The sequence below is a fragment of the Podarcis muralis genome, chromosome 12, assembly GCF_964188315.1.
Source record: "Podarcis muralis chromosome 12, rPodMur119.hap1.1, whole genome shotgun sequence".
Classification (NCBI taxonomy): domain Eukaryota; kingdom Metazoa; phylum Chordata; class Lepidosauria; order Squamata; family Lacertidae; genus Podarcis; species Podarcis muralis.
This window is the reverse complement of record NC_135666.1, coordinates 19,952,054-19,969,028: the sequence shown is the minus strand read 5'-3', so window position 1 is coordinate 19,969,028 and position 16,975 is coordinate 19,952,054. Positions and strand designations below refer to the sequence as shown.

The 16,975-nt window shown below is 40.3% G+C and overlaps 1 protein-coding gene across 1 annotated transcript in view; it reads right to left on the bottom strand.

The window, feature by feature from the left end:
* The window catches only part of ARHGAP12 (Rho GTPase activating protein 12), a 65,058-nt gene that overhangs the window by 27,032 nt on the left and 21,051 nt on the right, over positions 1-16,975 (bottom strand). The window contains exons 3-5 of the mRNA XM_028749861.2: positions 7,235-7,498; positions 3,091-3,231; positions 496-576 (exon numbers count right to left, since the gene is read on the bottom strand). Of these exons, the coding sequence (XP_028605694.2) occupies positions 496-576; positions 3,091-3,231; positions 7,235-7,498 (486 nt within the window). The remainder of the gene's footprint in view (positions 1-495; positions 577-3,090; positions 3,232-7,234; positions 7,499-16,975) is intronic.

The following is a 16,975-nucleotide window of genomic DNA, read 5'->3' as shown; positions in this document are numbered from 1 at the left end:
CCTCCTCGCCCCATGTGCGTTCCTTGCATTCTCTCTCAGCTATAGCCTCTCCTGCCAGCTGATCAGCAGGGTCTGGAAATCTCCTGGGTTGCTTCAGCTCCATCTTCCAGTTCACTCGCAGCTTCCCGTCAGTTCCATTTTCACCCTCCCTTCTGGTTTTCTTTCTCAACTAACTTAATGTTAGCAAACATGTTCAGTCCTCAATGGACCTGGAAGGGGGGTGGGGAATAATACTTTTTCAAAAAAATCTAAAAAATATTGGGTTCCCACTATGCCTGGGGATATTCTTACTGAATGTGGGCGTGCCTAAGTTCTGGGGCACGCCCAACAGGATTTTTGTTTTTTGCAAAATCGGTTTAAAGAGGATTGCCAAATAGCAGAGTACACAACAACACCTATTCCAGAGATATAAAAAAACATGTGTTTTGGGATGAATTGCAGCAAGATACAGCTTTTGATGGAAGCTGGAAACATTGTTTTCCTTTGGTTACTCACTTTTGGCAGTGCCCATTCTGACCGGGATCCATCTGCATTGTAGTAGTATGGCCGACCTTGTTCATCAACATGCTTTATCCACTACAGAAACAAAAGTTAATAAAACACTTAATACAAAAAACCCCAGATCTTTAATTTATAAATATGTCAAATGGGAGAACAGAAATACTTCAGATTCTGAGCCCCCTCCAAACACACAGACAGAAAACCTCTGTTTTTATATAGCCAGAGCTGGTTATAAAGACCCGTGGAATCACACCTGGGAATAGGGAGGGGGTGTTAAAAGGCCATCCAGCCCAAACCCCTGCTTAGTCCAGGAAGCCCAGAACTAGAGTATTCCTGAAATATGGCTGTCCGTTCAAAGCATTTTTGGTCACATACCTGGAACTATAATAAATGTATAGTACACAGTATTATGTTGTCACAATTAATTTATATTGTAAGAAATAATAATTGTAATGATTTAAAATTCTGCTTTATACACATTTAAGTCCCATGGTTTCTAAATAAGAACAGCAGCTTTTTTACAACATAAAACTGGTTCTTCTCCCTACTGTCAACTATAGCAGCTCCATTTTTGAAGACATTCTAAAAAGAGCCATATTGTAATTTTATTCAAAATAGGGTTATTTTGCATGTGAAAATCTTCTGCCTTAGGCAAGAACCCTATAAGAGGTGGGCTAACTTTATTTTTCCATAGTATAATTTTTTTTTACTAGAACCCCTATCCCACAGCATTTTAAGGTAACAAGCATTTTAAGGAGTGCATGCTTCAGAACAATTCACAGTTAAAGGCATAACTAGCCGTGTTACACAATCCTGAATAGACACTTTTTCTTAAGAACATGAAAAGAACAAAATCATACCAAGTTTTACTGAGCCTAACCTCCTTCAGGAGAATACCAGAAATCAGAAGGCACTAAGCAGTACACCAAAATAAAAAAATCACCCACCTGTCCACAAAGGCATAACTGTCTAGCTTCTACATATTCTTGTTGTAACACAAGGCATTCCCATACTCCCAAGAGTCAAGTGGAATGCTTCCACAATCAAGAAGAGCTCCACAAGGTATGCAATTCAACAGAGGACCAAGTTTTTCACTGAAGTTAAAGTAAAGTAAAATTCATTCTCTCTGTCTCTCTCTCACACACACACCACATTAGGGCATACACTTAACAATAGTTTTCCAAAGGACATGATCCTCAGTGCATTGATTTAGAAGTCTTATTGTCTGTAATGGTGTTTTTAGGTGCAGCGTTGTGACTCATGGCTATCATATAGTACTAGGAAAACTTAATCTTGCTTAACATAGTAAAGGAAAATTGGATGTACATTTCATTCTTTTTAGTGGAAGAACAGTTTACTGTAGGCTAAATGCCCAACTATTATAACTGAAGGCAATTCTCCACTACCTGAATAGTTATAACCAAGCAAACAACAACCGCCCCCTACTGAACACACTGCATCTAAACAGAACAAGGCTTTGGAGGAGAGGAAAGTGGGAAATCCACAGGAGTCCCTGGTCTAAGCAGTATCTCAGAACTCAGTCTCTCACATAGCTCTTCAGATCTATCCATCATTCAAATGCAGCACAGCTTGTTCTCACAGTATTTTGGGAGGTGGGGAACAGAATGAAAAGCAGGAACAATGTCTGCTGAGTCTGAATAGAATGGAAAACACACACTGGAACTAGATTTTGCTTTTGCTCTCTTTTCTACTCGCACTGCTAGAGGGGAACAAAAAATGGGGATCAGTCAAAACAGCCAGTATCTGTCCAAGGGGACAACAGCAGTATAGAACTCTATTCTGGAGGCAGCACATGGCACAGCCCCGTCCCCAATACTCTCCCCTTTCAGAGCAAGAGACCTTGGTTCTGGAGACAGAATGTGTCGCCATTTCCCTCTCTTTTGTAGGAGGAGATAGTGAGTGTAGTTTGTCTTGCCTTGTGGCTAGTGTGACCAGGCACATGGTTGTTTTCAATGATGATTTAATACAGAAATCTCCGAAGTTTTAAACATTATGCTTCTCATAATTCAAATATTGAATTTTATAGATGACATTAATAGGATAGTAATCTGTTTATTCCAGCATGAAGGGGAGAATTGCATCTCCTTCAAGCATCATTTTTAGAGTTACTTTTTGTTAAACAAACCTATAACACAGTAGGGAGGGAAAGCAGCTGTTGATAATGAGATATTATGCAGTCCACAGATAAGAAAATTAACTGAACTTTATAACTTGCCAAACATGACACCGGGTTGGTAATACATATTCAAAACTTTAAAACCTTGCTATCCAACATAAGAAACCTACAGAGTACATATAAGACTGTACAATGACATTTCTAAACATAATTTTTTTGCAGGAAAATGGAAGCTAAACGCAGTACAGTCCTAATATATAAGAGCAGTTTCACAGAGACCAAACAAAAAAGCGCCTAGAAATGAGCAAAAAACAAAAATGTTCAAGGGAGTGGGAAGAAACTGTCACTAAGCAATACTTTTCCACCACCAATGACAAAATCACACCTATTTGAGTTCTTACTTACTAAATTTCTACTAGCTTAGAATATATGTGATGAAGAAAAGTGTGTACCTTTTCCTTAGTATAGTCACTGGTATATAGCGTTTGGCCATGTTCATCCAACTCTTCTGACCACCCTTTGGGAGGAGAACCATACTGACTATCTGACTGGCTGTTACAAGAACTGTAGGAGTTTTCTTGTGATGAAAGAGTCTATAAATGGTCAAACATACAGAAGTATTGAGAATTTATATTAGGTCAAATTCTAGAAGAGGTTAGAACTTGATTAGAAGTCAAAACTTTAAATGAAACATGAATTAAGAGGCAGAAAGTGAAATACAATCTACTTCCAAGGGAAAAGGTCAGGTTATTACTGAACAGAAAGCTTTTGGAAGAGATTAGTCAGGTGAGACTCACATGCCTTTTGGGCATTTCAAAGTTGAAAAAGAGTAACTTTAGCTGAGATTACATTAGAGGAACAATAGATGTCCTACTGAAGTCTGAGGCAAACAAAGAAGATCCACAGAGATTGAAGCATACTATGAGCTCTGATGAGAATGTGGTTGCAGGTGGGCACTTACAGGTAACAGGCAGTGGATGGGAGCATCTAATCTGGAAGCTCCAGCTTGGGCACAGTGCAACAACCAGCCTGCAGATTACTGGCAACTTGTTGAGAGAACTGCACTGCCTGCCAATCACTACTGGGTCAGGGACAAATGTGCTTGTGTTAACTCACAAACCCCTAAGCAACTTTGGCCCAGAGCACTTTAAGCCCCCCCAAGTACTGCTTGATTCCTTATGTTCCACCTTAATAATCGAGATCCTCTGATAGGGAACTTCTGGTGGGTCCTTCACACCTATGAGGTTCAGTTGGCCTTTACAAAGGACTGAGTCTTTCCTGTGGCAGGTCCTGAGACCTGTGTAACTCCCTGCCAGTAGAGGCTTGGGAGGAACAACCCCTGCCTACTTTCAGACATCTATTGAAATCCATTACTCAGAAAGTCCTTTGAAACAGGAATTTCTTTTCCCCAACAAGCTTTTATCAAAGTTTTGTACATTGTATACCATATGTTGGGGATATACCCTTGGGCTGGGGTATTGTTTGGTGGGGTTATTGCTGTTGGTTTATTATATCTTTATCTTAGACGCTGTGATTTATGTGGAAATTGTTCAGTTTGGTTGTATATTTTTTAAATGTTATAGTTATGCATTCTTTTAATGTTGTAAGCCACCTTGAGTATGGTTTAAGCTGTGGGAAGGCAGCATACAAATAAAATTATGCATATATGTAGTATTTTTATGAAAAGTGTGATCTATAAACATTTAATATTTATCATTCTGTCTTCCTATCAATTTCCCTGCGAATGTTCACTGCTCAGCAAGCAGAAATGGACAGTTCTCCCACCAGAGGGATAGTAAGTGAGGTGCCCCAGGGTTCTGTGTTTGGACCTGTGCTTTTTAACTTGTTCATAAATTATCTAGTGTTAGGGATGTGTAGTGAGGTAGTCAAGCTGGCTGGTGATAGGGATCTGGTTGGCCACTGTGAGACACATGACTAGAAGGGTTGTAGGTCAGCAGGGCTGTTCTTATGATGATACCCAACTGATAGAGGAGGTAAAAACAAAAAGTGTTTGCTGGGAACTCCAAAAAGATACATTTAAACTGAGTGACCGAGCAGTAAAATAGCAAATGGAAAATAGGCACATTGGGACAAAAAGAATCGTAATTTCACATATATGCTAATGGGATCTGAATTGCCAGTGACTGACAGCAATAAGACCTTGGTGTCATACTGGGTAGCTATGAAGAAGTTAACACAGTATGAGGAAGCTGTGAAAAAGGAAAATTCTACACTGGGGAGCATTTAGAATAGGCCTGAATATATATCTCTATTTTTATTTAGATCTACATAGGGCACTCCTGCCAACCTAGCAGTTTGAGAGCACGTCAAGTGCAAGTAGATAAATAGGTACCACTCCGGTGGGAAGGTAAATGGCATTTCCATGCACTGCTCTGGTTAGCCAGAAGTGGCTTAGTCATGCTGGCCACATGACCCGGAAGCTGTCTGCGAACAAAACACAGGCTCACTCAGCCAGTAAAGCGAGATGAGCGCCGCAACCCCAGAGTCGTCCTTGACTGGACCTAACAGTCAGAGGTCCCTTTACCTTTACCTTTTACATATGGCACAATCAAAATTTCAAGTGAAATAGAAATATGAAGAGCAACCACTATAAGCAGGACATTCATTTAACAATACTGGAAAAAAATCAAGAAAGCCCTCAAAATTTCATACTACTGAACCTCTGAAGAATGTCAAGTGTTCTGCTACTCTTATCTTAACTGAATTTAATGTACCTGGAATTTCGGCTGACTTAGTGAAATGCTGCTGCTTTGACAGATGAACGTAATTTATTTAAAAGCTTAATATTTTGATATTTATGCATTTTGCTGTTTTATATTTTTAGTTATATGAATTAATGTAAGGTTTGATAACTAAAAGTATTTGTTTTATGATAATTGTTCAAAATTTCAAAATAATTGATACATTTAGGAAAAAACATTTGTTTGTTAACTATAGCTAATGCATACACAAATGTCAGTTTATGAAATGTTTACAAATTTGTACATTTGTTGTATACAAATATTGATATGTCTTCACTCTGTGAGCCACTTTGAGCACAATTATGTAAAAGCAGCATATAAATACATTTTAATTTTTAAAAAATCTATATCCAGTAAGGCATTTCAGGGGGGGAAATCAGATACTTCGTGAAATGGTTATAATTTATTCTCAATTTTAGGGATTTTTTAAAAAAATCCAGTTGAACCCTGAAACATTTTGAAAGATGTTCTGAGCACTCCAAAAACATGTGATGAATACATAAAATCTAATTCAAGGAGAATCACATCTCTTATTAAAGACCCTCAATAACTTTATTTTGTTAACTTAGGTTTAAGATATCAGTTAATGTTGTTAAATCTAAGGTAACAAAACTAAAAATGCTTAATTATTTTAAAATTATCGGATGACATACCAGTAATCCAACCCAACAAACAATGAAGAGGCAGAAATGTCAGTCAATAAAACTGGGGAAGGCAAGTGTATGCCACCTTAAAACAAGCGCAAGAAAAAGTATCACACACATGGATACACACAAAAGTAATAATGCTCTAGACAATAAATTTACTTTTTACATTCCCCCTCCCCCCAAGCTATTAACAGATTTTTTCTCTCAGGTCCATCTCTTCCCTTTTGCTTTCCATATGCTTGTCAATATTTCCCCTGCCAACAAGCACATAAACATTGACTGGACACACAGACACATTTCATTAGAATTAAGGCCTTCTGTTCTTTCTGCTAATGTTAAGACACATCAGTCACAACACTAAAAATTGCTTTTAGAATATCTGGCAAAGACCCACACCTACTACTCGACATAAGAAGCTAATTCAAAGCTAATTCATGGCCATAGAGACCATGGAGAAGGAAACCAAGAAGCTCTTGCAGAAATAACATGTTAAAGATGTAACCGTCAGTAAAACTGGGAAGGGTTTCCCCCTGCTCTTACTACATTATGGTTTCGTTTACACATCACTGCAAGCCAAACTATAACTAACTGGGACTGTGCAAACATGAGTGCTCCCACAGAAGAGATCCCAGTTGCTTTGATCCTCTTGGGTCTTTTTAGGTCCTGTCTTGCGAAAAGCTAAGCTAAGGTTTTGCTGAGTGTGTCATCCAAACCAAAACTAATGGTTCAGTTCTTTCCTTGCTAACCAGGAGCTGTGGACAAGATGGTGGTTGGTGAGAAGAGAGATTAACCTCTCTCTTCCGATGACATACTAAGCCAAACTTTGGCTTAGCTCAGACAGGAGCTCCTCACTGGGACCCCACACATTCATGCAGTTCCAGTAAGCCATAATTTGCTTCCCACAACATGTGAACAAGGTCTGAGAAAACATGTGTCACCAATGCAGGCTAGGATGGGATGCTCTCTAAAGGGGGGAAAACAGGGTCAAGCGATTCTGTTGCATGACTTTTAAGCAAGGACCATTTGATTAGACTTGGCTCTGATGTCCTCCTCAATAAACGAAAACAAAAAGCTCAGTGAATAGTTCCATAACTGAGGTGGGAAAATTAAAACCACTGGTTGGTTGGGTTTCTTTAACTGAAGTTTGTCCACCATTGCTGGATGCTGTTAGCATCAATTAAACTTACCTCTTGATCTACTTGATTCACAGAGTCTGCTTTACTTATGCTTGGATCCCGAGTGAAACGTGGGGGTTTCCAGGTTCTCTCTTGTGTTCCTTTGTTGTAATAGTAACAGCGTCCTGTAGTATCTTTGTGGGTCTCCCATTCCCCATTAATTTGGATTGGAGGGCTTGTAGGTAAAGGTGGGAGTGCAGACTGAGATATTTTCAGTTCTTGTAAATTAGCATAAACTGGTGAATCTGGCCTTCCTTGGCTTGGTGGTGTGATTGGCTGCAACAAAAGAAATTGCATTTTACTTAAAATATTATGATAGTAACATTGAGAGCATTGCAGCAAAATGCGTACATCAGAATATGTGTTAAACGCCAAAGAATATCTCATCACAAGACATTTTTACAACACTTAACAGTCAAATAAACTGGAGCTGCTAAAAAAGAAAAAGGTAACCAATGGATTTAAAGAGGCTGAGATTTAGTTAAATTAGTTAAATCTGCATTCTTCTCTTCAACCCAAAGGTTCCAAGGGCAGTACATACACTATATCTAAATAGTGTTGGACAGAGGACTTCAACCTTTTGGAGTGCAGGGGCATTATTTGGAGATCTACAAAATATCCATTTCACAGAAGAAAAACCAGCCAATGCTCAGAAAGGTTTCTTCAAAACAACATGCAGCACTCTTGTACACACATCCCAAAACTGACAACCATGAAAAAGGCAACCCCTTCCCCACCTCAAAGGAAATGCCCCTCCAATCAAACAAACAAACAAAACAAAACAAAACAACTAGTCACTCAATTTCAAAAAAGTAAACTGGAAGGGGCTGGGTGCTCCATGGCATGCTCTGAAGATGCCCACATCATCCTGAATTGGTCTGCTCTGAGGTGAAGTCTTGGACAAGAGAAAAAACGGAATGCAACAGCTTAGCCTAGAGCACTAGGGCACTGCTAGCCTTTGTGCAGAGTAAGTTGCTACATGAATTATGGGGGGGGGGGGGGATTTCTAGAAGACTTATAGCAGAAATTGAGCCAGAAAGGATTATTATAACTTTATACAGTGGAACCTCATAATCCGTGACGGAGGGACGTCCGCAACTCGCAGCGTTCGCATCCTGAAGCACCGTGTCTGTGCAGGTGCTGGCGCAATTTGGTGCTTCTGCGCAAAGCGCAATTTAGCGCTTCTGCACATGCGGCGAAACCTGGAAGTAACCCGTTCCAGTACTTCCGGGTTTCCCACGGTCTGTAACCTGAAAACACGTAACCTGAAGCATCCGTAACATGAGGTATGACTGTACACATGTACAGTGAATAGCCAAGCAATGACATCAAAAAAATTCTCCATCATTCTTCATCCAAAGGTCACAAATTCAAATTCAGGAGTCGAAGTCAAGGGTTTAAAAAACATGGCAAAGACAAATATAATACAGGGAATAGTTCTCTATAAAGGCTCAAAAACCTCCACAGGTTTCACAGGAAGAATTCTCCCACCTACCCTCAAAAATTAAAGCAGATTCTACCACTGTATATCCCAAGAATTCAAAACATACAAGAATCAACATCCTCCTTTTTCAGGCAAAACTGAAGCATAATAAACCATGCACGATCATAGAAGGTTCTATGAAAATGTGAAGAATATGCTATAAAAAACCCTGTCCATTTCATCAGCTGTACACTACAAGCTGGTATATATCCAATCTAAACTTAGGCACACCTAAATCCACTGTACCAAGGAATATCCAGTGCAACAAAAGCTGCAACCCACAGGATCAACTTTGCATGGTGCTGGTTAATGATGCTCTTGGAGTTTGTACATGACTCATCACTTTATTATAAATGAATCCCCAGAACCACAAGCTATCAGAAGTAGGGGGTTTTAGTTCCTACCAGTGGTGTGAGATTTTGCTTATCTGTCACTCACAGATATTTGTTTTCGGTTAATACTTGCAGGGGAAACAGTGTTGCATATTTACTCCACACCAAAGCAGCGCAATTGCATAAACCCATGATCTGTAAAGCAGTTCCATTTCTACCAAAGTCAGAGTCTGTTTTGTGCATGTTTTATATTAGTGGCCAATATTAGGCCAGCATGGGATGCCGATTTAATATGTCAGGTTATTCATTTCAGCTTAATCGTTTTATGTAAGTTTTATAGCAGGTAGATTAGGGGTTGCATAAGGACGCACCCAAGAGGCCTGCAGCAACCTTAACAGCCAGGGATGTGGCTAACTGGAGATTTTATCTTAACCTTTACCACATCTCCCTCTCTTCAGCACAATGTCCCTTGAACTGTGCAATCACAATTTCCATGTATGCAGATGTTAGGTGTGTTCACTGATACAGCACAACTTCTGAGCGCTGAAATTAGCACAGCTGAAGTTTATTCTTGGTTCTAAATTTAAAAAAAAACACCATAAAAGTGAGCGTGTCTTTAGGCTAATCAAATTATAACCTCTATTGCTTTATCTTTTAGGTGGCAATTCTACACACATCTATCAGGGGTTAAGTCCCATTGAACTCAGTGGGAGTAAGTGCTGAGTAAACATGCATAGGGTTGTGCTGCATTAACAAACTAGTATATTTGCTCATTCTTTAAAAAAGATACTACACCATGCTAATGTCAACAGGGAAATGTAATATCCACAGGACATTTAATTATAAAGAAAGGTTTCTGAGAGAGGAAATAGGAAATGTCCTATTTGTCTTTAGCACTAGTAACTGGAATGCCCCAATTCTGAACAGCAAGATTCATTTATTAACCATTATGTCCAGTAGCCATTTCCAAATGTATCCCACATCAATTTGTACGTCCACTCTTATTTACACAGCTCTGGCTAAGTCACTACAGTAAGCCCCATCAAGAAGGCACAACGTATTTTCAGCTCCATCAAGCCCACAAAGTCATCTGGTACTTCTAAATTCTGAAATACTACCTACATTTCATCAATCGTAAGAACACTCAACTTCTATGTTTTGATTATTATACTTAGATATTACTCTTAAATTGGATTCCCAGTGCCATCCATCCAGGTTACTGATGGGATCTGCACCAACGTAGGTTTAACTACTCTGTAGGTTCAGGTTCTAACAAACCATTCACTGAGCAAAACTTTTCCTAATACTTGGATCTGATTTATTTAAATTAGACTGCACATGTTGAAAAGCTTGCTAATGATACAGCAAGCAAAACACTTCAAATTCGCTATTTCTTTAAAAACTCTTAACAAGAAAGAGACTGCCCACTAGATGTCAGTGTGGAGCCCAATACCTGTATATTAACTGAACACTAATTCCGTTAATTGCTTTCCAAACCACCTATTTTATACGTTCCATGTGCTTTAAATAAGGGACACGGGTGGCGCTGTGGGTTAAAGCCTCAGCGCCTAGGACTTGCCAATCGAAAGGTCGGCGGTTCGAATCCCTGCGGCGGGGTGCGCTCCCGTCGTTCGGTCCCAGCGCCTGCCAACCTAGCAGTTCGAAAGCACCTTCGGGTGCAAGTAGATAAATAGGGACCACTTACCAGCGGGAAGGTAAACGGCGTTCCGTGTGCTGCGCTGGCTCGCCAGATGCAGCTTGTCACGCTGGCCACGTGACCCGGAAGTGTCTCCGGACAGCGCTGGCCCCCGGCCTCTTGAGTGAGATGGGCGCACAACCCTAGAGTCTGGCAAGACTGGCCCGTAGGGGCAGGGGTACCTTTACCTTTATGTGCTTTAAATAATTTTAGTTTGAGGGGTTTTTTAGCCCTTCTGAGCCAATGGTGTTGCTGTGGACCCCAGCAGATGTTTGAAATATCTGTAAAGCATTTCTGGACCACTTAATACACCGTGTACTCCTGAGCAATATGGGGCCAGTTCTCCTGTGGTGCTTCATTCCTTCACATAATGTTCTGGTGTATAGTACTGGAAGTCGCAGGTGTTTCACCCCTCCCTTCGTCCTGCCTGGAAACAAGCCATAGTTTGACCAAAAAAACAGAAAAACAAATCTATCAGTGGAATCCAAGTTAAGTTTATTTTAACTATGGTTAAAGGCAATGTGTGAACCAGGTTATGAAGTGAACCTCCCAGTCTAAAGTAAGCAGAAAGAAACCCCAATCATATCTATCTATGAAAATAAAAAGAAACAGAAAAGAAGAGAGTAGGAGAAAACAAATCCTTGCATCTTGGTCCCATTTCAACCAATACAAACAAAGTCACAGGAATACTTAATACATCTTTGCTTAAACTTCTTAGGGTAAGAAGTTTCAAAGTAAGAAAATCTTGCACTACCTTATCCAGACGTAAAGGGAAAGCCTGACAAGCCAAGTACTCCCTACAGTCACCAAACGCTCAGAAGGAAGTGGAGCCTCCTCTTCCAGTGTGAAACCTCTGAAAGAGCAGCTCCTAGCCTTACTCACAGTAGGATAGCTCAATGAATTTCAAGACATGCTTCAACTCCTACAAAAATACTTTATTTGATTTGCATGCACAACTTTTCTCATCCTAATGGAGAAAGCAGTATCATGAGAAACATATTAAGACTAATGTCTGGTTCATCTTTTAAACACAAGCCAATCTGCATGATTTAAAATATTTCATATGCATTATGCTAAGCTGCAAGCATCAGCCAATTAAGACCTTAATCTAATTAAAATGCCTCCCAAACAGAAACCATTCTAGCAACATTCTCCCTCTCCCTCTGGGCATGATGTGTCCAGCCATGAAGACATTGCAAGCAAGAGACTAAGTGGGTTTCTCCTAGTTTGTGTTTAGCATCTTGCTGCCTCAACAGCACTTGACTCCAGCCTTCTCTGAAGACTCTAGTCACAGGGTGAAATTATCATAACTCACTAGTAGAGATGATGCTGTGCATGCAGACGGTTCCAGGTTCAATTCTGTACAGGTGTTGCTATACGTGATGCCAAACTAGTGAGATTGTTTTATAGTAATTCCATACATTCTATAATAAATGATGTTATACTTATCTGTGCTCAATTGTTAAATTGGTTCCCCACCCCTGCTGTAAAATATAAAGGTCAGTGGATCAAATATATACAGTGAAGACTAAGGATCATTTAGTCTAATTAGCCAAGGTGGTTGTGTGAAACCCCTGACCACTCATCTAATGGTTGTTTTTGTGATTTTTATTTGTATGTACATTAAACTTACTTTAATTGTGTTGCTTTTTGTAAGCTGCCCGGGGGGCACTTAGAGAAGGGTGGGCTGTAAGTATGAAAAATAGGCAAACAAACTAATCACAGCTGTCTAGACCTCTAATTTAAAGTCACTAGTTTCCTCAGCAGCAGTATTTTACGGAACCACGTCATCGGATTTGCTGAAATGAGTCGCTTTGTATTTTATCATTTAAAACAAACAGATACAAGCAAACATCTTGTGAGGGCTTAGTGTAAAGTCACTTTACTAATAATAAAATGCTGTGCATCATCGATCCTTTAGCCCTCATCAGTAAGGAAAAGCCTCAACCAACAGTGCCCCATAGCTGAGACGGCAAGAATAGTTTACAGCTGACAAAGCAATTATTGGGTACCTTAACATTCACACACATTCACGTGGCTCAATTATAAAACCACACTCAGCATTCAGAGGATCAGCTAGAACAGCAACTCTTTGGAGAACATTCTCATTTAAAAACTGTAATAGGATAATAAAGCAGCACAGCAACTCATTAAAGGGCTTACAACATACAAACTCTCACTGAAAATGCATTGGATCTCTGCATACTTTCAAGTAGCAAATTGCAATTGAAAAACTTCAGCATACAAATGTGTTGCAGAAAAATATCCAAATTACACATTCCAGCCTTAAGGATATTTCCCCATCCAATTGATCTGTTCTGTCTCTTATTTCATCAAAAAATAAAAAATAAAAACTACTAGTTACTTCCTTAAAGGAAGCATTACAGTAGTACCTCGGGTTAAGAACTTAATTCTTTCTGGAGGTCCGTTCTTAACCTGAAACTGTTCTTAACATGAAGCACCACTTTAGCTAATGGGGCTTCCCGCTGCTACCGCACCGCCGGAGCACGATTTCTGTGTGGTGTAGTGGTTAAGAGCGGTAGTCTTGTAATCTGGGGAACCGGGTTTGCGTCTCCGCTCCTCCACATGCAGCTGCTGGGTGACCTTGGGCCAGTCACACTTCTCTGAAGTCTCTCAGCCCCACTCACCTCACAGAGTGTTTGTTGTGGGGGAGGAAGGGAAAGGAGAATGTAAGCCACTTTGAGACTCCTTCAGGTAGTAATAAAGCGGGATATCAAATCCAAACTCCTCCTCCTCTGTTCTCATCCTAAAGCAAAGTTCTTAACCCAAGGTACTACTTCTGGGTTATTGGAGTCTGTAACCTGAAGCATATGTAACCTGAGGTACCACTGTAGTGGGAAATTACTTGCTAGTGCCTTTTTAGTCATCAAAGACCTTTAAAGTTTTGACCCTTCAGCAATGGTGGAGCTTCAGGCTCTGGCACGGGGGGGTGGGGTGGAGAGCAGGCGGGGGCGTGGCTGGCATGCATCCTGGGGGCATGGCACCCAGCGCAGGTGGGGGGCAGCCGCGATGGCACCCCACCGGGATCATGCTGCCGGTGCACTCCCCCTGAACCCCTCTTCCTCCGCCAGTGCCCTTCAGCACAGTAATGAAATGAGGAAAATACTGGAGACAGAACAGATCTTAGTAGCGAATTCTTAAGCTTCACAAACAGTAATTCTGGTGGTTTGCTGAAAGCTGACAGTTTCCTGTCCAAAATTTTGTCAGGGACCATCCTGCTTGAAGTCTACAGTTTATCTCTTCCTTTGGACTTCTTTAGGAAAAGGCAGCAAATGATTTACAGTTCAGGAGTTGTTGGGTGCTAAAGCTAATTTAAGGTCTCAAATATGTAAATTAAATGTTCATAAATTTACAAGGCAAACATACGTAAGTATATAAACTACGTGTCTGAAATTGTACAGGAGAGCAATCCTGAAACCATTTTGACTCTCCCAAATAGACCTCAAATGTTTCTCTGCAAGGAGGAAGGAAATGGGAAAGCTCTCCATTGTCTTTTGCTTACCTGTCTTTAGGGCACCTTTGTGTGACCTGGATTCAGGAATTAAAGTATTTACCATCACAAAAGAATGGCCGGGCTGCCCAAGTAAAGCAATCACTGGCCATTGTCAGGTATCCTGGCAGACTGGGTTTCTGTTGTAGACCACCTCCTTCTGTGATGTATGTATGATGTTTTGGGGGGTGGTCTTGAGCTACAGGGTGGGCAATTACAAAAGTCTATATAAGGGCTTGCACACCATTGTTCTGGGTTCCTCCTTCCTCCTACGTGTGGTGAGTGAGCATTCTGTTGCAACAGTTTAATGAAGATCAGGCTTAAAAGCTGCTTTGCTTCTCAATATTCTCTGATTGGCCTGTTATTTTCTCCTACCGATAGAGAACCAACTTAAGGGGCTCTTGGATACCCCATAAGGGGAAAGGAGCAGCTTTTTCTTATAACACAGGAGAATCATTATGCTTTTGAAACTTCATTGCCAATATTTCTAGTTGCAAATTTAGTATAAAGGTACTTAGATAAGCCCTATTATTAGGCAGAAAAGAGGCTACCACCTCACATGGCTGGTGTATCATGAAAAGGTAGCAAGCTGTTCTTTGTTGCATGTATTATTGTTGTATTTTCACTGCCAGGGAGGAAAGTGCTCGTGGAATCTTCTCCCTCAAGTGCTGTAAGAACTTGGCTGATCTTGGGTAACATAAACATTTGAGAAAAGCCCTGCTGGTTCAGACCAAAGACTCATCTAGTCCAGATCCCTGTGCGAACTCCTCCTGGGACTCCTCCTAAGGAAGCTTTGCCTGGAGGAAGAGCAGTGAGGGGAGAGACTCCGTCAGGCAAGGCCTCCTTCCACCTGCCTTGCCCCACCCTCTGGTCTCTGCTTCTCCATTTGTATTGTATTATTTTATGTACTGTGGCTTGCCATTGCTTTATTGATCATAGTTTAGAAATTATTTATTGTAACTGTTGAGTGGATTTCTGTTTAACTTTTATATGTTGATATTATTTTGTACTATTCTAATAATTATTGAATGTTACTTTTGATGTAGGTTGCTTATATTAAAATTTTGTTTTATTATCACATTTTTGTGTTGCATTAGATTGTTATAAGTTGTACATTTTTTGTTTCTTCAGCTTGTAAACCGCCTTGAGTACAGTGGTACCTCGCAAGACGGAAAACTCGCAAGACGAAAGGGTTTTTTGTTTTTGGAGCTGCTTCGCAAGACGATTTTCCCTATGGGCTTGCTTCGCAAGACGGAAACGTCTTGCAAGTTTGTTTCCTTTTTCTTAACACCGTTAATACAGTTGCGACTTGACTTCGAGGAGCAACTCATAGAACGCGGTGTGGTAGCCTTTCTTGAGGTTTTTAAAGACTTTGGTGATTTTTGAAGCTTTTCCAAAACTTTCCCGACACCGTGCTTCGCAAGACGAAAAGAATCGCAAGACGACAAAACTCGCGGAACAAATTAATTTCGTCTTGCGAGGCACCACTGTATTGTAAGATAGAAAGACGGTATACAAATAAAAATGATGATGATGTGAACTCACAAGCTGGAGGTGAGCACAATAGCCCTCTCCCCACCTGTGATTCCCCACTACTTGTAATCAGACGCATCCTATGCACTTTGATTGCTGGAAGAAAGGCACCTGCTATGTGCTGCTGTACCTCCAGCAGCAAAATGCATTGGGCAGTCCTGCACAGGCTATTGTGTTGCCTGAAGATGGATTACATGAAACACTACTAAACTACAGCGCTTACTCAGCAGCATACTGTGCCAACCTGTAAAAAGACTATCAAAATCTGTGTATCAACTTTTAGGCACGTTAATAGGTTTCATTACCCAAATCCTTTGTTTTCACAAGAATAGCAACCTCCTCCCTTCACCACTCATTATTTCTACTAATTACACATTCCGTACAAAAATAACCAAACTTAAGTATAGAACTTGTGCTTTTTAAAATTCCGACTGAATTACACAGAGGGACATGAAGAACTTGGCCGTTTGCCCCAACATTTACAGCCCTGCAGTTATTAAAGTGGGCCTGAAGTGCCCCTCCTGCAGGGTTTGCTAAACAGAACTGTGCTTTCGATAACAGCTGCCATTACTAAGCCTCAACAAAAAGAGGACCTAAACTTCCCACCAGTGCAAAGTTTGAGCTGTACTAGTTTGCACAACGTACACATTGTGAGGCTGGGAACTACGGTGTTTTCTAGCATTCAAATTCTAAATAGTATCTGTTATGCACAATAATAAAATCCCTATACCTTACTTTTCACTTGCAAGTTTTTGCATTCACCGAGTTTGTAAAAGCACATGAAACAGTTGTAGCTTATCTGGGAACAAAACATGAATATATTACGGTTTATAGAAAATGTACAGAAATGTTTACTATGTGGAAAATACAGCTCAAAAAAATATCCTCAAATATATCTATTCAGGTAACTTATCTCAGGTAGACTGATATGTAATACACAACGGTATTCTAAAGTCTTCTTAAAAATAAATACAGCTTTAGGTTTTCTAAAGATTATAATTACCTATTAAGACTCCCGCTTTCCCCTGAACTGATCTTTAGTTTTGAATCCTAAAGCTATTAATCCCCGCGTTCTTGAATGATTGTCCTAAAATTCATTTTTAAATCACATGTGCGTGCACACACTGTATAATAACACAAACAGATCAAGCATTGCTGAAGGGATGCAGGGTGATCCAACTTTTCTTACCAAGTGGGC